This window comes from Sminthopsis crassicaudata, chromosome 2 (assembly GCF_048593235.1).
Source record: "Sminthopsis crassicaudata isolate SCR6 chromosome 2, ASM4859323v1, whole genome shotgun sequence".
NCBI classification, from domain to species: domain Eukaryota; kingdom Metazoa; phylum Chordata; class Mammalia; order Dasyuromorphia; family Dasyuridae; genus Sminthopsis; species Sminthopsis crassicaudata.
In genome coordinates this window covers 270,739,744-270,764,246 of record NC_133618.1, presented here as the reverse complement: position 1 = coordinate 270,764,246, position 24,503 = coordinate 270,739,744, and the positions used below count along the sequence as shown (strand labels likewise).

Sequence of the window (24,503 nt, the reverse complement as noted above, 5' to 3'; positions counted from 1 at the left end):
TCCTCCCCTTTCCTAGCTCATGTCTTTCTCTCTCTCCTTTTGCCCTCTTCTTCTACCTTTCTTTTCTCCTCTCTCTCTCCTCTCTTTAGCTCCTCTCACCCCTCCCGTCGGGGTTTTTCCTCAGACTCCGCCCCCTGAGGGGAGAAGGGGCGGGGGCTCCTCGAACGTCATCTCCTTGCGCCGCGGTTGCGGCCGCCGCCAACGCCGCCGCCGCCGTCAGGTGGATGTGTAGCTGGGTCCGGAGCGTGGGAGAGGCGACGAGTCGTCTCCGTGACACCGTCCCCGCGGGACCTTGGCCGGAGGGTGACTGCGGCGGTGCTATGGTATCTGTGGGCTCGGTAAGGGTTCGAGGCCCTCCGGCTCTGCGCCCGTCCTCCCCGGGGTCCCGGAGGATGGGCCGGAGCCGGGCCGGGGTCGCCACTCGGTGGGCGCCCGGGAGGCAGCGGGCCGGGCCGGGCTGCGGATGCGGGGGCGTCCGGGGCTGGGAGCAGCGGCCGGCTCCTCATTCGCCTCGCCCTCGCCCGACAGGTGCAGCATGTCTAGACCGGGGGTCCTGGGCGGCGCTCGCTCCGGGCTCGGGCTGATGCTCGGGGCCGCCGCGGGCCTCGGGTTCCTCTGTGCCTTCTACATTCACCGGAGGAAACGGACCCAGAGCCATGGCGGGAACTGGAACGCGTCCAACTCCCTGGGCTACACCCGCACCCCGGAGCCTCTCCGCCAGGGTAGGCGCGCCCCGCCCCCCCGGGCCCTGCCCGGCTTCTCCCCGGCGCGTACGGCCCTCGGAGCCGCTGGGCCGCGAAGTCCCTGCCGCCGTCAGGCACGGCCGGCCGCTTCCACCCCCGGGGCCGAGGAGGCCTGGGGCTCCGGAACGCCTGACTTGGTCGGGAAGGTCTTGAAAAGCTTATTCGTTGTCCCAGGAACCGAATTCAGCCTGCCTCCCCAGCTTTATTTTTACAGTGCTTAAACTTGTTTGTTTGAGTTATTCATTGAGAAGAGATTTGAGTTCCTAATTCTCTCCCACTCCCCCCTCACCCATTCGGAAGGCAGTGATTGTGATGTCAGTTACACAGGTGGAAAGCGTGCAAAACATTTTCATATTATTCCAAGTTGCAAATAAAAGACAGGAAAATACATGGAAAAAGTATGCTTCCATCTGCCTTCAGATACCATCCGTTCTCTAGAGGTGGATAGTATTGTGCTATTTTGTGTTGTTTCATTTTTCTGTGGCTATAAACTAAAAAGTGGCTATACTTATTGAACTCACGTATTTAAAATGCTTTGTTACTGGGGCCTGACGAATGAGGCGGAGGAAAGGGATTCCTGGATGTACGCCCATTTTACAAGTACAAAAAAGAGGCCAGAAGGGGGGGAAGCTTGACACAATTGGCCCTAAATACATGCTTATTGGTGTAGATTGAACATAATTGAGATCATTCTTGTAGCAGCAAAGGTGGGGTCAGATGCTGGTCTCCTGAATTTTAGTGATATACAAATGCCCCCCCCCCCTTCTTGTTCAGATGGAAAGGGATGTTGAAAGACTTTACCTTTTATCTTCTTTCCCTCATAACCCTAGAAAAGTAGGAAGGTGATGAAAAGATTGCATGGTTCTCACTGTTAGTTTTGGCAACAAGCACTAAGGTGTTTCAAGTCCCAGATTGGTGCTGTGTGGGTGTATATTACAGGAGAAAGGAAGCCCAGAAAAATGCACAAGGAAAAGTGAGTTTTATAGATATTGAGACAGTCCTGATTATTTCATTTAATATATCAGGGAGTGTTAATGTTGGAAGACTGGAGATCACCAATACAACTTTCTTTGCAAATGAGGCTCGTGAAGCCCACAGAGGTTGTGACTTTCTTAGCCAGATTAGTGGCAGACAAGTTCTAGACTGCTGTTCAGTGGCCTTTTGACCACACTGTGCTATCTCTTTATTTTAGGTGAATTAAAGTGTTGCGATTTTTTTTTTTAAAACAATTTATTCTCTTATTTTAGTTCTGATCTTGTTTTGAGATTTAATAGGTTGGTCTACTTTGTGGATAGAGAAACTAATGGCACTGTGGTGTATTTAGGAAAGCACATTAACCTTTTATCCTAGCTCCTTAGCTGCATAGTCTTAGTTATGTTACTTTTCGTTGGGTCCCCATTTTCTGTTTACAAAATGATTTCTTATATTCTTATAAAAAACTTAGCACTGGTCAAGATGATTTATTAGGCACTTTCTATGATTTCACTGGGAGTTGCTTTGACTTTTTAGATATTAGGACTAGTTTTCTGCTTTTTTTTTTTTTTTTTTTTTTTGATGAAATTTAGGTAATATTCTGTCCTGATTGACTTTGGTAAATGGGACCCTGTTAGAACTCTGCCCTAGATTGCTTGCTTTCCAGCAATTTCAGCAAATTAATTCCCTGTGGGAGACAAGCTTGTTTGTGTAGAATCCAAAGGGATTGGGATGCTCTTCCCTCTGCTGGGGTTTGAGAGTATTACATTCTAAGCCAGAGTTTAATGCTGTTCACTTAACAATGCATCAGGGGAGAGAAAGGCCAAGTAGTTGCTCTTATTGATACTGGTATAATAGAGTTAAGTTTTCAGAACACTCCATATCCCATTACCAGAGAAAAGTCTCAGACCTTGTTAACAATAGCAGGTCTGTTCTAAGTAGATCAAGTAGGGAAAAAAAGCATTAGAAACTCTCAAAGTATAATTTTGCAATACATTTGGTAGCAGATTATCACAGGGTGGTAATCTTAGACTTAGTACAGGATTTTGGAACTCTCACAACAGCTTGTGGTCAACTATTAGAAGGGCTGTTTCTATGCTGCCATTTGGGGAACAGTGGCTGATAGCCAAGGCAGTTTTGTCACCCAACATTCCTGAGCATCCCTGAGCATGTTGTGTAAGCTATAAGCTTCCTGGTTTGCTAGTGACACAGAGGGTTTATTTCCAGCTCTGTTTGCCTATCATACTGGTTTCTTTCCTGTTTTAGCATCTGGCATCTCAGCAGTCAGGGCAATACATTTACTCATCCAAATATGTGTTAAGCAGTTATCATTGACTTCTTGTGTAATCCAAAAGGTAACTTTGTGGGGCTCTGTGAATGCATCTTAACCCATAGGGTTGGCAAGGAATATCTTTAGTATATCTTTCCATAGCTGCCACTTTTTTCTTTAGCTTGTTTGGCCTCTCTCATGGTGAGAAGAAGTAGGGCTTTTAATTTTCTTGGCTTATAAGTTTATTTACATGAAGTAGTGGGGAGAATTTGCATCCCAAGGCATCCTCTTGCTAGCCTCATTTGACTTTTAGCTCTGAGAGTGGACCAAGGAGGCTTTGATACTGGAGACATGTTGGACAAGTTATTGATACTCTGAGAAAATATTTTTCTCTTGCAAAGCACTTATATCCTCAAAGGATTTTATTGTGGTGCTGCAGTTAGGTACAAGAGAGTTGTTGGTTTCACTCTGATGAAGGCCAGTGATTTGTTGGACAAGGAAATGAGAAGGCCTTATTGTCTCATTCTAGACTGTAAACTTTGTCTTCTATTTCCCATGTTTAGTGATGCTCTTGCGGGCAGCACCAGGGGAGGCTGGTGATGCTGTGTCTATTCCCAGCATGCCGAGGGAGAAACAAGAGGAGGTGCTGGATCGCCTGGACTTTGTGTTGAGCAGCCTAACTGAACTTCGACAGGAGGTGGAAGAACTAAGAAAAAGCCTCCGGGGTCTTGCTGGGGAGATTGTGGGGGAGGTCAAGTGAGTACTGGATGACGGACACTGAGCAGCTCATTTAGCTTTTGCTGCTTATGGTAGGCTATTTTACTTTTCTTTCTTTCTCTCTCTTTCTCTCTCTCTTTCTTTCTTTCCTTCTTTCATTTTTTTCCTTTCTTTTTTTCTCAGAGAACTTCCAGGATTAGGGTAGCACTCTTGCTTGGGTATTTGGGGACCTAGGTTAGATATCCTTTTATATCAGTTGATCTATTTACACTGAATCTCAAAAGGGCATTTGGCAAAAATCGTACTCCACATACCAAGCCCTATATAAGGACTTTGTAAGCTTTGAGTCATAAAATAAATCAACCTTGAGAAAAAGGGAGTTGTTGAACTCATTTTCTTACTAGCATAGACCTTTGGGACAGATTGTCAATATATCTTATTCTCCAAGAGAATGGTCAGAATAAATGTGGGTGGGATTTAGTTTGACCCTCCAGAATGGGTCCTACTTTTCAGGTCTCAGATGGAAGAGAACCAAAGAGTGACTCGGAGGAGAAGGTTTCCATTCAACAGAGAAAGAAGAGACTCCACTGGCTCCAGTTCCATCTACTTCAGTGCGAACTCGGGAATACTTTTGACTGAAGGAGAAAGCGAGGGAGGGTGAGTCACATACTCCTGGACAGAGTTAGTGAACTCATGGCATCCCAGCTGTGGTCTGCCAGTGATCTTAGTCAGAAGCCAGAGTTTTGAGGGACCATGTAAGAAAAGAAGAATTCTTAGGATACTTTTTTTTGGGGGAAATTTTATTGATATGCTTTTTAAAACCTTGTCATCACTTCCCAGTGACTCCTCTTCACATTTCCTCTCATCAAAACTTCCTTTGTAACAAAAGAGTACAATTAGTTTAGCAAGACAAATCCAAAAATTGGCCACTGAAAGATGTATCCCAGACCTTACTCTACACTTCTTTACTTAGAGGTGGCAGACTTATTGGTCAGTGACTTCACATGAATTTTCCTTTTTTCTTTTACATTTGTGGTCATGATTTAAATTTTTCTCCTAGTTCTTCATTTGTTTCATTTCAGTTTGCATTCAAATTTCCCCAAATTTCTATTCATTTTTCATTTTATAATTTCCAATTGTGCAATACTATTGAAGGTTATTTTTTTGTAACTCTGTACCTACTTCCCTTTCTCTGTGAATAGAAACTTTTTCCTATAGAAGACTTTATTAGTTACTTTAACACTTTGTAGTGACAGAAACTTCTCGATCTGGAGTCAGGTAGGTCAAATGTGGGGTCAGGTATTTATTGGTTGTGTGATTTTGGGTAAGTCATTTCATCCTGTTTACTTGGGTAAGTCATTTCATCCTGTTTACTTCAGTTTGCCTAATTGCTCATCTGTAAAATGAACTGGAGAAGGAAATGGCAAACTACTCCAGTATCTTTGTCAAGAGAATCTCAAATGGGGTCACTAAGAGTCGGACATAACTGAAAACAACCAAAGTGACAGAAACTTATTCTTTTGGAATATGGAGCAAAAGTGCCTATTATGCTCCATTGAACCAAATCATAGCCAATACAATATATTGGAAAATAGCAGAGTGTCTAATAGCTCTTTCTTCTGACTTAAGACTTAAAAAAAAAAAATCCTTTATAAAAAAAAAAATTACTCATGCATATATACTGTGGAAAAAAAATTCTAAATAAAATAAAATTAAAAAATCTTCAAAACAAGCAAATCACTTGTTTGTGGTTAATGTAGTTGGGTGTCAAAGTGGATAGAATATGAGAGGCAAAATCCTGTTTCAACATTAACTGTATGATGCAGGGTTCTATTGCCTCTCATCTCTAAAATAAGGATAATAGCACTACCTCACAGGGTTGTTATGAGGATCAAATAAGATCACATGTGAAGTCTTTGCAAACCTTAAAGTGTTTTAAAACTTTAATTGGATGATAATGATGAGGGTGATATGGATGTTTTAGTCCTAAAAGCCAAACCTGAATTTTGTGATGATGATATGGACAATTCATTTGAAAGAACTAGGTCTGAATTTTCTGTCCTTCAAATACTTAGAGGTTTTTAAACTTTAAATTAATGATGACGATGTAGATGTTTCAGTCCCAAGGGCCAGGTCTGAATTTTCTGTCCTCTTTTCTTTGACCTGATAACGGTTAAGATAGAATCTGTCTTTGGCTCCCACCAAATCTAGCAGTTTCAGTGGCCTATGTTTGATCTTGGGACTAACAGCCCTTTTTCATTTGTGGCTTTCAATGATCAGAATTTAATTATAGTATGAATTTAACATTAAACATTAATGAAAACAGTTGCTTTTTAACTATTTACATTTAAATGGATTTTGATAACATAAACTATTGTAACATTGTAGTCACCCCAGAACTTTTGTGTTCTCTCCTTTTCATTTAAAATTAAAAATAAAAAATTAAATAAAATTTAAATTTAAAAATAAAATAGGCATTTCCATATACATTTTAGAATAGAAAAAAAGGAATGCACATGAGATTGTAAATCTCTTATGTACAGTTTGCTTTCTTTGAAAATATATAATAAATTCAGAATGTAATTTTCAAAGCTGTCCTGTTTGTGATTCTTTCTGACCTTCTGTTCTCTTCTATGCATTTAAAAAAATGCTTCACTGGCTCTGTTTTTCTTTCTTTACCCTAATACCTAATTTTTCTCTCTTCTCTTTCCTCTCCTCCCAGTCCTACATAAATTGGAAAAAAGAAGAATAACAAAATTCTTGTAATAATGCAGTCAACCACTTTGCTCCCTCTTAGATTCCCACTCTGGCTATCTGAGCTTGTCAGTCAATAAACATGTATTAAACACTTGCTAAATGCTCCACATTGTGCTAAGTATTGGGGATACAAAGAAAGACAAAAGATAGCTCCTGGATTACAAGACCTAATGAAATGTATATCTAAGTCCTGAAGGTGGATGGCTTGCTTCATTATCTATCTTTTCTAATCTTAGTTGGTCATTGATTGTTTAAAGTTCTTAAGTTGTTTTTGTTTTTGTTTTTTTCATTTCCAGTGTTGTTATTTATAGATTGGTCTCTTGGTACTGTTGAAAACCTATTTTTTCAGCTAACGAGTATTTCTTTTTCCTTACCTCCCTCCACCTGGGGTAAACATCACTTGTAACAAATCTACCTAATTAAGCAAAACAGATTCCCATACTAATGATATGCAAAAATGTTGTTGAACTCATTTTCTTCTAGCATAGACCTTTGGGACAGATTGTCAATATATCTTATTCTCCAAGAGAATGGGCAGAATAAATGTGGGTGGGATTTAGTTTCATTCAGAGCCTCTAGTTCTATCAAGAATTGGGAAAGTCATTGCTCTTCTAAAATCTTTATTGGTCATTGCATTGGTCAGAATCTTTAAGCCTTTTTTTAAAAAAAATTATTAAATTAAATTTTATTTTCATGAAGTTCTGCCTTTTCTCACTCCCATTGAGAAAGCAAGAACTTGCTTCATTAAAAGGCAAAACAAATTCCTACTTTGACCAAATCTTTAAAAAAAAAAAAAAAAAAGGGCTCAACCTTCTCCCGGGCTATTTCCTATATCACCAGTCTTCTGAAATTGTGTTTGGACATTGTGTCGATCAGAGTTTCTAAGACTTTCAAAGTTGTCTTTATAATTTTATTGTTACTGTATACATCATTCTTCTAGTTCTTCTCGATTTACTCCGTCAATTTATACAATCTTAAGTTTCTCTGAAATTAATTCCTTTATTTTCTCACAGCACAAAATAGTAATCTATTACATTTATATACCATAAATTATTCAGCCATTTCCCAAATGAAGGATACCCCTTCAATTGTCAGTTCTTTGACATCACAAAAAAAGATTCTAGAAATATTTTAGTATGTATGGATTCTCTTTCTCTATCTTTTATCTTTTTGTGGTATAGACCTATATAATACTGTTATAATTAATTAAAAGGATATATGCAGTTTAATAACTTTTAGGGTATAGTTAAAGTGCTTTCCAAAATGGCTGGGCCAGTTTCCAGTTTCACTAATAATGCCTCAATATGCCTGCTTCCCATGATCCCTCCAGCATTTATCTTATTCCTTTTTTTTTTGTCAGCTGTGTCAAGTAAATGAGTATAAGATAGAATATCAAAGATATTTTAATTTACAATTCTCTAATTAATGATACAGAGCATTTATTCATGTGGCTATTGGTTGCTTGGGTTTCTTTCTCTTAAAAATACTTTTTCCTGTTTCTTTGCCATTTATCCATAAGGGAATGGCTCTAATTCTTATAATTTTGAATCAGTTCCCTTGGTGGCTTTTTCAGGGAAAATTTCAAGGATTTAGAAATCATTGCAAAGATTGTCTTTCAAAATTGTTTTTCTTTACGTCATTGTTATTTATAGATTGTTCTAAAATTGTTCTACTGTTCATGGATGATTCTGTTCAGTTCACTGCATCAGTTCATACAAATCTTCCAAAGATTTTCAGAAACTAGACTTTTTGTTTCTCTTATGATACAATAATATTTCATCACACATAACATTTTTTATTCACGCATTCCCCTACTGACGGTATACAAATACCAAAACCTCTGGTGGATACGAGGTGGTGTATGGTTGTAATTTCTAAACTTTTCTTTGTACACATAAATGTTTTGATGATAAAGGAGACTTAATGAGAGTGGAGCTACAATATTATAAGGAAAGCCTAGAGATTTGGGAATTGTAGTCAAAGGCTTTCTGTTTCATGTAGGCAGAATTAGCTGAGCATCCTGACTATTGAAGAACAAAGCCCATTTCTTCCAGTACCAAAATGTAAGTAGCACAAAGTTGGATGGTCAGAGGGTTAGTTCCAAGAAGCATACTGTTATGAATAATATGAAGTTGGAGTGGCAGAGCCAGAGAGCTAATGTTGCGCATTTTGTTGACAATTGGAACCATGCCAAGGGGGCACAGATTTGCCAAGAGTTTAGAAAATAGAAATTGGTACATCTAATCCATGATTGTTAAAAAACCTTTACAAATAATTGCTTGCTCCAAAGTCAATAAAAGCCAATGTGGTTTAAAAATTAGAATAATAGGACAAAGATGACTAAAGGCCAAGGACATATTTACAGTGACTTGTTCTTTGGTAGCTGTCCAGGTGAGTTAACTGGTATGCTCTGTGGTAGTAAATTTATCCCCAGGGAGCAGATTGGCAGTAGTCCCTATATTGAGGGAAGATGTGGCTTTCTTGAAATTAGTTTGAATAAAGAGCAAGATAGCTGGCCCTTTGACTTATGGAATAAGTTGGTCATTTGAAGCCATGTGGTTTAAGTTTTGGCCTGATATCCAGGTCAGTGATCAGAGAGTGCTTCCACAACAGTCAATGTACTTGGGCAGAAAGGGAAACTCTGGTGAGTCATTCTTTTCTTGGGACAGACCACAAACTTATAAATGACTTTGAATAATGAGAACCAGGGGAAAATAGTGTTTTAGATAATACACGTCATTTTTCCTATGAAGGGAATTGAGAGGATTTATTTGGACTGTCTTGGTTCTGATCCTTCAAAACTCTGAACTCTTTCATGGGTTCCAGAAATAAACATCTCAAAATGTAAGCGAGGTAGGCTTCAAAGGAATAGACAGTAAATTCATATTCATGGGCATTGTCAGATGGACAGTTTAAGTCCTTTTGCCTTTGAAATTTTACTTTCTACAGAATTCAGGTCAAGTTTTTCATCTTTTCCATGATCATTCCAGCCTGAAGTGTATTGCCACCTTTGAACTTTTATAGCTCTTTAAACTTATGGCATTAGCCACCTACTGACTTGTTTTTAGTTATTGCTGTACTTCTATTATCTCCCCTGTTAGACTGAAAGCTTCTTGAGGGCAAGGACCATTTCCCAAATCATCTATCACAGGCTACATAGTAAATTCTTAGTAATTATCTGTTAAATAACTATTTTCTGGCATTAAGGGTTCTTCAGCCCTCAAAACATGAATTTTAGAAGTTTTAATCACACAGAAAATAAATTGTAGAGACAGGGCACTATATTCAGAAAGAATCTTAATTTTCACAGCTCTGACATGACCAGACACTCCAGATTAAGCTATGTCCCAAAAAAGGTTCCTTTATTTCCTACAGAGTCACAGGGGCCTGAAGAAGAATGTAGATGTAAGAGGAAGTGAAGGAAGGTCTATTGTGTATAGCCTTATTGTATATTCAGTAAAAGACCCAAGAGGTATCATAAAGGACCTAGAGGATCCTGAGTAAGTAATGAGACAATGACAATGGTCTGTGGTATCAATGATAGAGGACTCTTTCAAGAACATTAATAATGTTCTTAGTCTATGGGTCCACATGGAGATTGGTGTCAGCTCGTTGCTGTCCAACAAAACTGTAAAATCCCCTTTCAAAACCTTAGTGTTTCTGATGAAAGAAATGGGTCATAGATTTCTTGAGCTGCTTTTACTCATGTAAACTAGGCTGGTCTGTGCTTTCAATTCTAGCTCTGAAAAGAACTAAATATGTTTAGGTCTCTGGCCTTTTTAGGACCTTAAGGCCTTTCTTGACCTTTTGTTTTCCTGAATTCTTATTTTCTTTGGATAGTTTATGTCCCAGGAGACTGTTATCATCAAGGAAAGCAGGGGCCATAATGGATTGTAGCATTTCATGACTTCCTGAATGTGAAAAAGTTAACTCCTGGGTCAAAGTTGTTGAGATTCTGTTAATGGCTATGAATCCATTCCCCAGCTCATGGGAAATAGGAATTTATGTGAACCAGCTGAGTGGAGCCATCTTGTCATTGGAAAGTTGCAATCCCTGAGCAAAGCAGAAAGTATATTGTTTTAGTGACTAGAATCCAAGGTTGAATATACCTAGCTTAAGGGGTTGACAACTACCTTAGCAGTTGAACAAAACTACTAACTAGACTTCTGGGAAGGGTTTCATAGGGTATTAGCTAATGGACTTCATATGGTGCTTTACGTTATATTTTTTTAGCTACTTACCTCCTTAAGAAGAAGACTGCTGTATTTTCTCATGGCCATATACTCAAATATTTCCTTTTCTACTAAGATGCTAACTTTGGAGGCATATCTGCCTGTGGTCTGCAGTTACTCTGCAGGCTTTAGTGCCTTTGAGAAGAGTGTACTATCAGTTGGTATTTCCTATATCCATTCGGTTGTTAAGACCTGTCATTTCTACATCTTTCACATCTTCCTCCTTTTCTCCTCTGACATTGCCACCACCCTAATATAGACCTAAATTATCTCATGATAGGACTACCTGCAATATAGCCTGCTTGCCTTAAATCGCTTCCTACTACAAATCACTCAGCTGTTAAATTGATCTTCCTAAAGTGTGGATCTCACCATGTTAGCCCACTGTTCCATAAATTGCAATAACTCCCACAATTAAATGTAAAATTTTCTGTTTGGCTTTCAAAGCCCTTCATAACCTGATCCTTTCCTGCCATTTCAGTCTTCTTACACCATACCTTTCTCCAATGCTCTGCAGACCAGTGACATTGGCCTTGTTGTTCCATGCACATGGCATTCCAGTTCACAATTCTGGGCTTTTTTTATTGACTATGCCCCATGCCTGAAACTCTCTTCCTCCTCCTGGCTTTTTTCAGGTCTCAGATAAAGTCCTACTTTTTGCAGGAAGCCTTTCCCAGTCCTTAATCTTCATGCCTTCTTTCTCAAACTAGCCCATTTATTCGGATATATCCTATTTGCATATGGTTGTCTGTATATTGTTTCTTCCATGATTCTGTGAGTTCTTTCAGAGATGTATATGCCATACTTGATGCAGTACCTGGTACAGAGTGAGCACTTAAGTGCTTACTGACTGACTCCTTGGTACTCTTAGACATAGATGTTTGAGGGAGAATCAGTGGGCACCCATTCCTCTGGGATTTGGGGAGTCGGTGTGTCTGAGTGATGATGTCCAACATGCTTTCCACCCTAGATACACGACAGCCAATGCAGAGTCTGATTATGACTGGGAGACAGAAAAGGAAAGTGAGGAGGATGAAGATGAAGTGAGCTGTGAAACAGTAAAAACAGGACGAAGGGACTCCCAGGACCTGACTGGCGAGGGGGATTCCCTTCTGCCAGTGGACTCTGCTGGTGGAGAGGAGCTGCTCCTGCTGCTTCGGCAGGCAGATGAGCTGCACCAGGGTGACAAGCAGAACAAACAGGAAGGTTTCCAGAGGCTCCTCAACAACAAGCTGGCGGTAATGCTCCCCTCCCCATCCCTGCTGTTGGCCCAGAGTGAGCAAGGGCAACTGAACTGGTAGTTCAGAAGGCAAGTTGTGGGTGGTGGCGAGTGCTGGCAGTGCCTAATCTTAAAGCATTGTGTCCCCCATATCAGGTATGAGTCACAGTTAGAAAATCCACATCCACATGGGATAAGCTTTTTTTCTCTGTTTGGAGTTGGGATAGGGTAGAGGAGGTAGGGACAACAGGAGACTGGTCTTTCCTTCTTCTAGAGCCTACCTGTCCCTTTTTGCCTTTGCCTTCTGAAACAAGAGAAGATTGTCACATCTTCAAGTCTGGCAAATATCTGGTGCCTAAGGAAACAATTTTAAAAAAACAAAAATGGGGAAAATGGAAAAATAAGTGAAAAGGTTCTGCTGTTCAGCAGGTGGAGAAACTTGTAAAAGAAGCCAACATGTCTTTTTCCCCCTTAGTTCTTTGCCCCATCCCATTCCCTTTCCTACCATAGGACTTAGAGCCTAAGCTTTCAGTCTTTTTATCTCATTTGAAAGAGGACTGAAATAAGAGCTAGAAGGGATAATCTAAAACATTTTCCCACCTGTTTAGAAAAGAGTGATGAAACTAAAACCCTTCAAAAGAAAACCAAGATACAGTTCCACCCTGGTGCAGCCCTTCTTACATCATGCTCAGAGTGGTCTGGATTTCCCTGTCCCTGGCTTAAGCCTGGGACACAACAGAACTGGCCTTCTGAGGCTGTTCCCCATTCTCATTTCCAATTTTCCCATATATTGCCTAGGTTTTTGGATGCCATGCATCACAAGTTTTGAATGAACTTCCATTCTGGGGTGGGAGAGTGGAGAAAAGAATGGATGGTTTGAGATTTGACCTTTTAGGATTTGCTAGCAAAATGTTTAGCTGAAGGCTTTCTTCATTTCATCATGGATACTACATGCATCCTGTTAAATGTCATTTCCACCATTCACCTGTTGAGCATTATCCCATTGGGCAAGGTTCAGTGGGACATAGGCCTGGGAGTTCTGTGGGCTCCTTGCTCATCCCAGCAAAAGCATCTCATGGTGGCTAGAACAGGGAATTCCTGATGCCCAGGGTATGGAATGAGAAGTGCTTTCAACTCTTTTGTTCCATTCACAGTATGGAAGTCGGCAAGACTTTTTGTGGCGCCTGGCCCGGGCCTACAGTGACATGTGTGACCTCTCTGAGGGAATGAATGAGAAAAAATCGTATGCCCAAAGTGGTAAGCACCCACTTGACTTTTGCAGGGGAAAGGAGGTGAATGGTCTTCTGGTTTAATGCCTTTATTTTTCCAAGAGAAAACAAAGCCACAGAAGTTATATTTTGCCAGGGTCACATAAATAGAGCAGGGACCACAGTTAAAATGTGGTTCAAATCTTCTGATCCTAAATTCAAAGTGCTTTCTGTAAGAGTACATGGCCTAAAAGGCTGAGTCAGCAAGTATGGGTCTGGCACAGGTTGGTTAGCATTCAGAGGGGCTCTTGGCATCTCGGGGCAGACTAGCCTAAGGTCACTTAGCTATTATGGATCCTGGCTTCTCCACCTGAGATGTAGGCACTTCATGGAGAGTGCAGAGCAGGTAATTTCTGGATCTGTACAGGCTACCTACCTATGGGGCCGACAATAAGATTTTACACAAATTTGGCTTGCCCCTGATCATAACTTAGAGCTAGAATGGGCCTTATCCAGCTTCTTATTTTACAGATAAAGAAATTAAGAGAAGCTGCAGAGCTAGCTTGCATTTGAATTCATGTCCTCTGAATACATATTCAGGATTCTCTCCCTGATACCATTGCCTTTTCTACCTTTATATGTCTCTTTTTGAATTCCTTCTTTGTCTTTAATTTCAACTGAATGATTTAAACATGTTCCAAGGTTACTCTTTTACTGAAACCTTCCCTGATTTTCCTCCCCTCCCCCTGCCTTGTACTTTTTTTATCTCTTCTCCACTGGTTCATGTGACACCAGAGAAATTACTCAGTAATAATATTGTAGGTTTCTGGTATGTACAGTAAGTATATCATTATCTGATATGTGTATTAGTTCCATCTAATGGACTATAACTTCCATGGTGACAGGACCAATCCTTATCTAAATTGTATTTGGTCAATAACCAAAATTTGCTTTGAATTCACTTTATAATTTATAAAATGCTCTCCTCACAGTCTTATCAGGTTCAGATAGTTAGTACAAGTAGTGTCCCATTTTTACAAAGGATATTAAGAAAGTGACTCTCTTCTGGTCACTTTGGGAAACCATTTTGGTGTCCTGCTGAAGGTGTTATGGGAACACTGATTTAGAGCTGTAAAAGGACCTTAGAGGTCTTTTCAATCCCTCATTGTACAGGTGGGAAAACTGAGGCTAGGGATGGTTAAATGATTTGCCTGGTGTTACACAATTAGTCTATGTCTGAAACAGGATCTGAACTTGGATCTGATTTGGAGCCCAGCATTCTCCGATCTGTTACCTTGATGCCTCAATCCTGGAACTTGTAGACTTGCCTGAGGCAGCCCTAGGATTAATGGGCAGAAACTATAGGAAGGCTTTGTGCTTAATATAAGGAAAAGCACGCTAGCAATTGTACTTGTCCTAAAGTATAACTGGTTGCCTTAAGTGATAGTGAAATAATTTTTCATGGGTGAGAGGCGAAGGCCCAGTCCTTCAAGTGAAGACCAGATGACCAGATACTGAGGATATTGTGGAGGGTTTCAGATTTAGTGTAGATGTGTTGACTGGTTCACCTACTTCAGCCCATGAAATCTTTGATTCTTTGTATTAGCGCTATGTTACCATGATCTACCCAACCCGTCTTATCACAAAAACCTTTGTCCCTGGGTGCAAGGAGTACTTCCACATTGATAAACAGGGTTCTGGATTATTCTTTTTGGGTGATTACTTTCAAAGCCAGCCATCTGTGAGGTTGCTCTAAATCTTGGGCCTAAAAGGAACTTCAGAAGTCACATTGCTATGTTATTTTGCCTTTAAACCAATTTGTGCTTGTGTAATAGAAAGAAAAGGGGCTTCTGGGTGTATGTATTTGATAATTTAAATCCTTTTAGGGCTTCACTAATTTTGGACACTAATTCTTGAATGGTAATATAGGGAGATAGAATGGTATAGGGAGATTGGGCTAAATTTATATTGCCACCAGTTAAAAAAAACCCCAAAACCAATAACCCTGAAAATTGTAATTAAACTTTCAAAAGTTTAAAAAAAGAAACTACTATGCTTCTTTCTCTTTTGAGAAAATTTGTTTTGCTAAGGCAATTGGGGTTAAGTGACTCAGGGTCACACAGCTAGGAAGTGTTAAGTGTCTGAGATCACATTTGAATTCAGGTCCTCCTGACTTCAGGGCTGCTGCTCTATCCATTTCCTCACCTAGCTGCTCCTTGAAAAGATTTTTGAGGAGACTTTGTGTTGAAAAAAATCCAGTTTTACCTCCCTGCAGATTCTAATTAATTAGTATACTTAACCTTTTGGTTTCAGAAACAATCCCCCAACTCCTATTTAAAAATTATGAAAACTTATCTCCCCTGTTCTAATTATTCTAATTCTAATAAGAGCCAACATTGACAACAGCACATTAAAGTTTGCCAAGAACTTTACCGGGACTTTCTTAATCATGTTTCTTTCTCTTTTTTTTCCCCCTTAATCTTGTTTCTTGAGGAGGGTGGTACAAGAGGAGTTGAAAAGATAAGTGTTGGGGGTGGGGAGGTATCTGAGCAAGCCTTGTCTTTGGAGATAAGAAATGATACCTGACCTGACACTCCTAACTTGGCTCCAACTGAGTACTGAAAAGTGAGACTAGGGCAGACATCTTTCTCTCCCCTGTTCTTTTTGAAGAGGATCCTCCTAGACTTTGGGTAGGAAAGAATCCTTTTCAACATATTGCTTATTTCAGGTACTATCTTTTATCTTTTAGGAAAAGAAGAAGCAGAGGCTGCCCTGGAGAAAGGGGAGGAAAGTGCTGAGTCTCACCAGTGGTAAATAATGGGCTCCCAGGGCTTCCCCTAACTAACCATGGATACACAGGAAGCTTGTTTAGGACTCTGGCTCAGCCAGCTTTCACTTCCCCATGACCAAAGGCATTTGGGGTCTTGTATTTTTCTTTTTGGCAATGACCAGAGACAGCTCTGACCTGGTTTGACTTCCTGTTTGGCCTCTTATAAAAATCCAGAAGGATCTGGTTTTTGGAGCAAGGCTGTTTGTTTAGGACAATGCCTCAATTTTGTGTGTTTGTTGCTTTGTTGTGACCAAACAACTCTGGAGGTGAAACAGAAACCCAACATAGTAAGTGAGGCAACGCAAAGAAAAATGTTTTTTGGGGGTCAGTGGTGGGGAAGGTGGGTTGAGATAAGCAGGGCTAATATCTAAATCTCTTTGGCTAAACTACAAGGTGTGACACCTTGTTCCATCGTGCAGTGCTAACTGATGAACTTTGGCTTTTGTTTAGCGTGGGTGGGGATATCTGTCTGTGAACTTTGAGTACAGTGAACAGAACTGCCAAGTCTGATGGTTTCTTTTATTGTTTTTTTTTTTTTTTTTTTTTTAAATCAACTCTTTGTGATGTCATGAAGCAAAGCCCTAGTAGCTGTCCTGGGAGTCTGGGCCAGAATTTTTAGTTTCAGTGAAAATGTTGCTATCCCGTGTTTTTGTTTCTTGTTTTTCCTGCCCTCCCTTGGGCTCTCTGCAGATCTGTAAAGGGGGACAGAGTGCAAGGTTTCTCTGGTTTTTGATGAGCTTTACATCTATCTACTCTGGTTCTCACTTATCAAGCCCTTTGGCCTAATTGCTCCCCTCCCCTTTTTTAAAGTCAAACTATTTTTTTAATCAAACAATTAGGAAAATACATAGCCTTGAAACACTGAACAGGAAGGCTAGAGTAATTGCATTCAGTAAGAAGTTGGTGTACAGGGAAGGAAGAGAACAAGATCTTTTCCACCACAATGCCTGATACTAATATGCTGCTCAAAGTTTTAATCAACACTGATAATTGGATAATTGGTGCTGTACTCTGGGGTAGAAACAAGTTCTCCCTTACAACCTGCCTATGCTCCAGAGGTTTAAGTTGTCTTCTCACCCTTTCCTGTTCTCAAGAGGGCCCATTCAACCAGTTTTTTCTATTGAAAAGGGCAAATCAGCAGAACCAGGGCATCACATCTTTTTCTGCTTTGGGGAAAGTTAGTTTGCCCCTAGACCAGTCATGTACTATTCCATTAAACAGGAGGCTTAATTAAGATTGTTCTGGGGGCAGCTAGGTGGCACAGTGGATAGAGCACCAGTCCTAAAGTCAGGAGGAGCCGAGTTCAAATTTGGTCTCAGACACTTAAGACTTCCTAGCTGTGTGTCCCTGGGCAAGTCACTTAACCCCAACTGCCTCAACCAAAAAAGAAAGAAAGAAAAAGAAAAAACTATTAATAAAAAAAAAAAAATTAAAGATTGTTCTGCAAGCAAAATTCCCCTTTTAAAATGAGAATAGGTTTACTAGGATAATGATCTTCCTTGTTCTTTGTACAACTGCTCCCAATAATTTCTGATAATGTTGTTGTTTATCCTTTGACAACCAGGAAATGACCATGATGCCTTGGCATGCAAGTGAACTGGATTTAAGTGAGGGAGGGCTGTGCACTTTCCCCTCCAAAGTCTTCTTTGTCCTATGGCAAAATAGACAACTGGAGATGCAGTAATAGCATAATTGATAATAGTAAATATTTATTAGAATCTCTGGTCCAGTCAAACTGGCCTTCTTTTTGGTCTTCACACATAACAACAGTATTCCCCATCTCTCTGCTTTAGCACAAGCTGTATTTCCTTCCTGCTTGGAAATGCATCCTTATTGCTGCCTCTTAGAATCCCAAGTTTCTTTCAAAATTCAGTTCTGGTGCCAGCTTCAAATAAGACCTTTCCCAATCCTTATTTTCATGACATCTTTCCACGCACTCTGTGGCATAAGTTTAAGCTTATGTTCTTTAACATAAGAACATAATTAAGCTCTTGTTCTTTTCCCCAAGTTTCTATATTTTTGGCCGTTCCCTCTATGAGCAGTTTCTCAGACTCATATTTGGACTGACACTAACTTGACAGCCTACTAATCATCTTAAATATTTCTTATAAATTCTATCCATCTGTCCATCTATTAATCTCCCTATATATTTATAGTCACACACACACATACATGTGTATGATGCATGTACATCCACAGTTATATATACTTCATGTGTTTGTGTGTATGTGCATATTTTACACACATCTTTGATATATACATGTATATGCATAACTTGGTATAGTTTTTTTTTTTTTTTTTTAAATAAAGAGATAGTTAACAAACACTTCCATATACGTAGGTATGAAAAAGGATTGTTGACGAATATTTAAAGGGTGTCCCAAAAGCCTTAGTATAGCCTTAAGCTTAGCACCTTGTGTTAAATTGACCATGATACATAATAGCACCAATACTGCCCTGTTTGTCTTTGTCACCATCTGAACTTGGAATCTTCTGTGTGCTTTGAAAAAACTGTTTTATGAAAACTCTTTTCTTTTTTCTGTATCACTCTTATCACCCCTGGCCTTGATGCCCTCCATAAAAACCCTCTTGTCACATCAAAACAATTGTGTTGAATTGATGGGATTTGAAGATTTATGTCCCATTTTGCACCTTTGGTTGTCACCTGCCTTCCAAGAGTCACGACTGATCACTGCATTGATAAAGAGTTGTTGAGTCTTTCAAAGTTCTTTTCCTTTTTCTGTATTTTGTCCATTCCATCAATAGCCCTCCTGGTTCTGCTCCCTTAACTCTGCATAGTGTCCTCCCAGGTTTCTCAGAAACTATCCTTTTCATTTCTTTTGATAAAATAATTCTCCACTAATCATATTATATAGTAAGTTCAGCTGTTCCCCATTTGACAGCACCCATTTTGTTTTAGATCTATGCTATATCAAATATTTGTACACATGGGTCCTTTTCCCCCTGTCTCAGGATCTTCAAGATTTGTACCAAGTAGTGGTAACCACTGAATCAAAGGTTATACATATTTGAGTGACTTTCTAGTCAGTCCTGGCTTTTTACCAGTGTTCTTTTCCCTTATCCTGCTCTGGAAAGACCGACACTAAAGGCAGAGGATGTGATAAAGCGCATAGACTGGGGCTGAGGGAGAAGTTGTGGCCTTCAGAGAACCATTGGAAGGGCAGGGCACAGAGAAATGCCCTGGACCTCTGGCATGGAGATGTTGCCTTTCGATATGAACATGGCCTTCAGATCCTATGCTTGCTGTTTTTTCCTCATCAATAGGTATGCAGTGCTATGTGGTCAGCTGGCTGAGCATGAAGGCATCCAGAGGCGCATCCAGAGCGGTTATATCTTCAAGGTGAGAAATAACTTCTCTCCCCATCTCTGGAACTGGTTGCCTTTCTGGCTCTTCACATTGTATCCTATTTATTCAGAACAGCTACCTTTCTCTGTGGTGTTCCTTTAGGAATACATAGGAATTTGTCCCCTTCAGATCTAATCTGTAACTTTTTATTCCTACCCAGGATCATATAGACAGAGCTATTGCCCTCCAGCCAGATAATCCCAAGTCTCACTTCCTGCTTGGAAGATGGTGCTATCAGGTGAGCCCCTGCTAGGGCCTTAGGAAGCCATAATCTGGGCCAGTCAGGTTGGGTTTTTCCTTTAAGGAATTCACAAATCTGTAAGTGCTGACTAAATAAAATGGTCCCAATCATGCACTCAGTGTAATGGTCATCATAAGCGAAGCATGCGCCTCAGGTTGCAGTGGAGTGGGTCCTGACGATTCTCTGCCTTCCCAGCTTGGTTATGATTTGTTATTTCGGTGGCAGGTGTCTCATCTAACTTGGCTAGAGAAGAAGACTGTTGGAGCCCTGTTTGAGAGCCCTCCCAGTGCCACCGTCCATGATGCTCTGCAGAGCTTTCTGAAGGTGTCAAGGGAAGGGAGCAGGACAGAGGGAGGAGGGGATCAAGGAGGCTGTCAATGAGAATGGAAGGACTGCACTCCAATGTGGGAAACAGATTGTTTGATCTGGTGTCTTCCCGGGGTGGGGGTGGGGGTGGGAGGGAGGAGGGAGGGGGAGGTTGGGGTTGGGAAGGGATCCTTCTTGATGCCAGGGACTTATAATGGAATTTGGCTATTCTGGAGGGCCAAATTGACCTTCTTATTGACCCAAATGTCTCACTTCTTAAGGCAGAAGAACTAAGTCCTGGTTTCTCCAAAGCTGGAAGGGTATACATCTCTAAGGTAATATAATGACCAATATGTTTAAAAATATATTTGATGGGGTAACTAGGTGGCGCAGTGGATAGAGCACCAGCCTTGAAGTCAGGAGGACCTGAGTTCAAATCTGGTCTCAGACACTTAACACTTCCTGGCTGTGTGACCCTGGGCAAGTCACTTACCCCCAATTGCCTCAGCCAAAAAAAAAAAAAAAATATATATATATATATATATATATATATATATGTGTGTGTGTGTGTGTGTGTATATGTATATGTATATGTATATATAAATAAAATGCCTTTTGTCTTTACATTACACTAATTTGCAGGAAACCTTACCTCATAACTAAAAATAGTTAAAACACAATACCCATCAACAGTGTAGTCAATTTCCTGTCTTAAACAGTAGCTTGTCTTTGCCATTAAATCAGGAGATTTCATTTTCACTTCTCTAGAACTATCAGTCATTTTCCTGTTACTTAAGAGAGTTTGGCTTTGTGTTAGAGATCTTTTTATTGTCTTGTTATCATCTATGTTGTTCCTTTGGATCTGTTTGTTTATTTGACTGTTTCAATTCTTGACTGTTCCATGTCTCCAAATTTCTTGTCATATTTTGTACTGTACAATAATCTCTTACATTTATAAGATTATAGATTTCAAGATTATCTGGCCCAAATGGACTGGCAATTCCAATATTCTTCATTCCATTTTTGACCAAGGCAGTAAGATTCTTGGCTGAGGTCCAGTGACTCCTATGTACCCTTTAACCTCTAAGAGCAAATAAAAACTCTTTGGTTTGGCATTTAGAGCTCACTCCCTGGCTCCCTTCCTGCCTTGGCAGTCATATACTTCTCCCCTCAGTGCCTACTTCCATCCAGAGCCAGCCCAGCTTTTTCACTTACACGCCTCCTTTCATCTTCCAACGCTTTACCTTTCTACTGGCAGTGCTCTTCACCTAGCATGTGCTTCTTTCTTGGTCTCTGCTTTTCAGAATCTCTGACTTCCTTAGAACTCAGCTTAAGCACTGCTTTCTACTTAAAGTCTCTCTGGATTCCTCTCGTGCTCTCTCCTTCCTCAGACTACCTTGTGTTCATTTTTTATGTTCTTCATCTATGATTTTTTTTCCCTGTATCCCCAGAACTTAGCATAATGCCTGGAACATAGCAGGCATTTTTAAAAGTTCTTGTTGGTTAATGGAGTAGATGACAGGGTTGGAAATCCAACATAAGTCTTGTGCCTCCAAAATCAGAACTCTCTTTTCTACATTATGCTTAAGGATGAACAAGGTAAGGGCAGCTAGGTGGCACAGTGGATAGAGCACCAGTCCTCAGGAGGACCTGAGTTTAAATGTGGTCTCAGCCACTTAACACTTTCTAGCTGTGTGAACCTGGGCAAGTCAATTAACCCCAATTGCTTCAGCCAAAAAAAATAAATAAATAAAAAATGAGCAAGGTGGAGAACATGAGTCCTGAGTCCAAAGCAACATCTTTCTGCACAGGGAAGGGACTGAGGACTAGAAGTTTCAGGAAGGACAAGGAGCAAACTTGGGAGTGAGGGAATGGAACACATGAAACAAGTGTTATTTATGGTCAAAATTTCAGCAAAGTTAAATTACTGAAAATCCTAATACATCAAAACTCAATTTTTATGTTCTGGGTTTATTTATGTTTTTAGCCATTCCCTAAATTAAAGGCATTTAGTTTGATTCTGGTTTTTTACTACTACCACAAGTGCCGTTTTTGAATATTTTCATGTATATTAGACCTGTGGTTTCTGTCTTTGACCATACATGCCCAGGGGTCCTATTACTGGATCAAAGGGTAGGTACAGTTTGGTATTTATGTATCTGAATCATGTGCCCACCATATATATATGGCAGGAAATAACTGAGTACAGCTGTTTGTTTAAAGGAGACTTAAGGTGACAACCTTGATTCTCTAGCATCACTGTATTTTTCTTATGCATATTAAATGATGTCAAATTAAATAAATACTTTGCATACAAACTGTCAAGCTGACAATATCCCCAAATTTAGAATTCAAAAGTTTACTTAAATAATTGTTAAATTCTTTACATAAATTTGGAAAGTATTTAAATTTTAAAAATTGAAAAATAATATCCTCTTATTTTGTGTTACAGTAGAATGTGTAAGATTTACTTCCAACACATCTATCCCTTCCTTCCCCAATCATTATCTCTGAGGATATACAAGCAAGACTGTCTTTTTTATCTTAGTGTAATGTTCTGCACATACTTAAATCGAACCTTTAACCTGGTATATATCCTCTGCCTATCCTTTCCCCTACTTCCTATTTGGCCTCCTAATATTCTTTAGTGAGGGTATCGAGGTGTGCCAAACTGTGGCCAGGACTGGAGTCTGACTCTTGCTGAGTTCAAATCTGGCCTCAGATACTTATCAGCTATGTGATACGAGGCAAGCCCCTTAACTCATCTGCCTCAATTACCTCATCTGTAAAGTGAGCTAGAGAAGGAAATGGTAAATCACTACAGTGACTCTACCGAGGGGAAAAAAAATGGAGTCATGAAGAATAAGACTGAAAAACAATATCCCTTAATGGTGATCCCCACTGTGTCCTTTTTGCAGTGCTACAGGGAGCTAGGGAACAACTGTGAAGCTGGGCAGTGGATGAAGTTGGCCCTGGAGCTGCCAGATGTCACCAATGAGGTATTTATCCAGAGCTTTCCTTTTTCTGCCGTCTCACAGCTCTGTTGATTCTAGTCCCTTCACCCAAGGTTCCTCGTGTCTCCTGAGCTTCATCTGTTTAGATTGGAACTGAGAAACTCTCCTGAGCTGTCAGGAACACAGATGTCTCCTGGTTTCTGACTTGAGCACCATTATTGGCCCGATGTTAAGTCCTTGAATAAATGTTCCTCTTCAGTGCCATACTTTCCTTAGAAAGCACCGCTTCCTCCTTAAGCGCCATTAGATAAACCTACTTAACAGTGTATTCTTCATCTTTAAAGCAATGATGAGTGCTGAGAAATCCCAAAAACAGTTTGGGAGAGATAGGGATGGGACGAGTCTCTCGCTGATCTCATTCTGTTCCTCTCCCCTTTGACCCTCTCCCCTCACCCCACCTTCCCATTCACTTTAGGATGTTGTCTGCCACAAGGACCTGGAGGAGCTGAGAGTAGCATTGGGAGAATAAGCACATTCCTTGGCCTTCATCACCAGAAGGGCAAGACCACATGCAGTAGCAGGAGAGAGGGAGTCTCCTCTTGTGCCTCCTGTTTGGACAAAAATTCCTCCTTGGAGTGGAGGCTGAGCAATGTTGAGGCTGGGAAAAGGAATGGTGGCCCTGAATCCTATCCTGAGCTTCGGTCTCACTATGTTTGTATTTGCCTCTTGCCCTGCCATAGTTCATTCACTCCCAGTCTTCCCCCTACCCTGAAACCAGAAAGGCCTCTAAAGAAAGATATGATTTTTTATTAGGTCCTTCTGGTTTTATGTGAATTTTTTATGTGAATACTGTGGTTGAAGCTCTGGTGGCAGAATGAAGTACCTGTGACTGTAAACAAAAGCCTGGTCAGGGCAGTGCCATTGACAACTATCTATCTGCCAGCTGGGCAGTGAGCATATGGAAGCTCTATTTTTTCACTGATGGGTAGGTAAATGCACTTTATAAAGCCCTGGGAACAAAGTGTGGAACTCTTATCTTTTCATCCTTTTTACTGACCAATCCCAACTTTATTGTCAAAATATCCCTAGGATCCCACCCTGCTCGGTCAGGGTAAGAGGAAGGGATATGAGAAGACTAGAAATTATCTTCATCTTATCCCCAATGTGGGCTCAAACTTGGGGCAGGATCTGGCTGTTTCCTGCCTGGATCTAGACACCTTTTTTAAAGTGAGGCATTAGCTTGTTTAGGATACTAATAAAGCAATGATATTTATAGCTGCCTGGTCTATATTGTGGTACAAAATTGAAATAAATCAGCTCAAGTGGCAGTGAGATCAAGGTCAGCCTGTCATTGTCTTTTTTCCCCCCTACATGTGTTCTGTTGACTTGTCTTCCCTGTTGTTATTGGATGGGCGCTGTTTGCTGGGACCCAACAGGAAGCAGAGTAATCATTTCTCTCAACTTCAGTCCCGAGGGTAGCTCGCCCCTTTTATTTGACACGTAACCATGAGTCTTGTACATCTTGAATTCTCATGTCTATTTGGCACGTTCATTTTCCCCTTGGGTACATGCAACATCAGATAAGTAAGGTCAAGGCACCGACATGAAGTAAAACAGACAACTGGAGTCTTGACGAGAATGTTAAGGCTTCAGTCTTGAAGAAAGCCAAAAACTCTTGGTCATCTGT

The 24,503-nt window shown here is 40.5% G+C and overlaps 1 protein-coding gene across 3 annotated transcripts; it reads left to right on the top strand.

The window, feature by feature from the left end:
* The first annotated feature begins 168 nt into the window (after positions 1–168).
* RMDN3 (regulator of microtubule dynamics 3) lies at positions 169–24,154 on the top strand. Of its 3 annotated transcripts, none has more exons than XM_074289296.1 (13): positions 169–338; positions 529–722; positions 3,549–3,741; positions 4,216–4,359; positions 11,662–11,929; positions 13,065–13,167; positions 15,868–15,928; positions 19,234–19,309; positions 19,476–19,553; positions 19,782–19,880; positions 20,144–20,197; positions 22,781–22,861; positions 23,292–24,154. In XM_074289296.1, exons 2-13 carry the CDS (start codon positions 536–538, stop codon positions 23,343–23,345), a joined length of 1,398 nt encoding a protein of 465 aa, XP_074145397.1. In that variant the 5' UTR covers positions 169–338; positions 529–535; the 3' UTR covers positions 23,346–24,154. The 3 variants fall into 3 exon arrangements, with proteins under 3 accessions (XP_074145397.1, XP_074145398.1, XP_074145399.1); XM_074289297.1 differs by having other exon boundaries at positions 178–323; XM_074289298.1 differs by lacking the exon at positions 529–722 and having other exon boundaries at positions 220–338.
* Positions 24,155–24,503: the final 349 nt, after the last annotated feature.

Bases quoted from the DNA above. Each gene is read 5' to 3' on its own strand.
- RMDN3 (XM_074289296.1), top strand. From the start codon at position 536: ATGTCTAGACCGGGGGTCCTGGGCGGCGCTCGCTCCGGGCTCGGGCTG. The intron at 13,168-15,867 runs GTAAGCACCCAC...TTTATCTTTTAG, and splicing joins AAAATCGTATGCCCAAAGTG to GAAAAGAAGAAGCAGAGGCT. The intron at 19,310-19,475 runs GTGAGAAATAAC...ATTCCTACCCAG, and splicing joins AGAGCGGTTATATCTTCAAG to GATCATATAGACAGAGCTAT.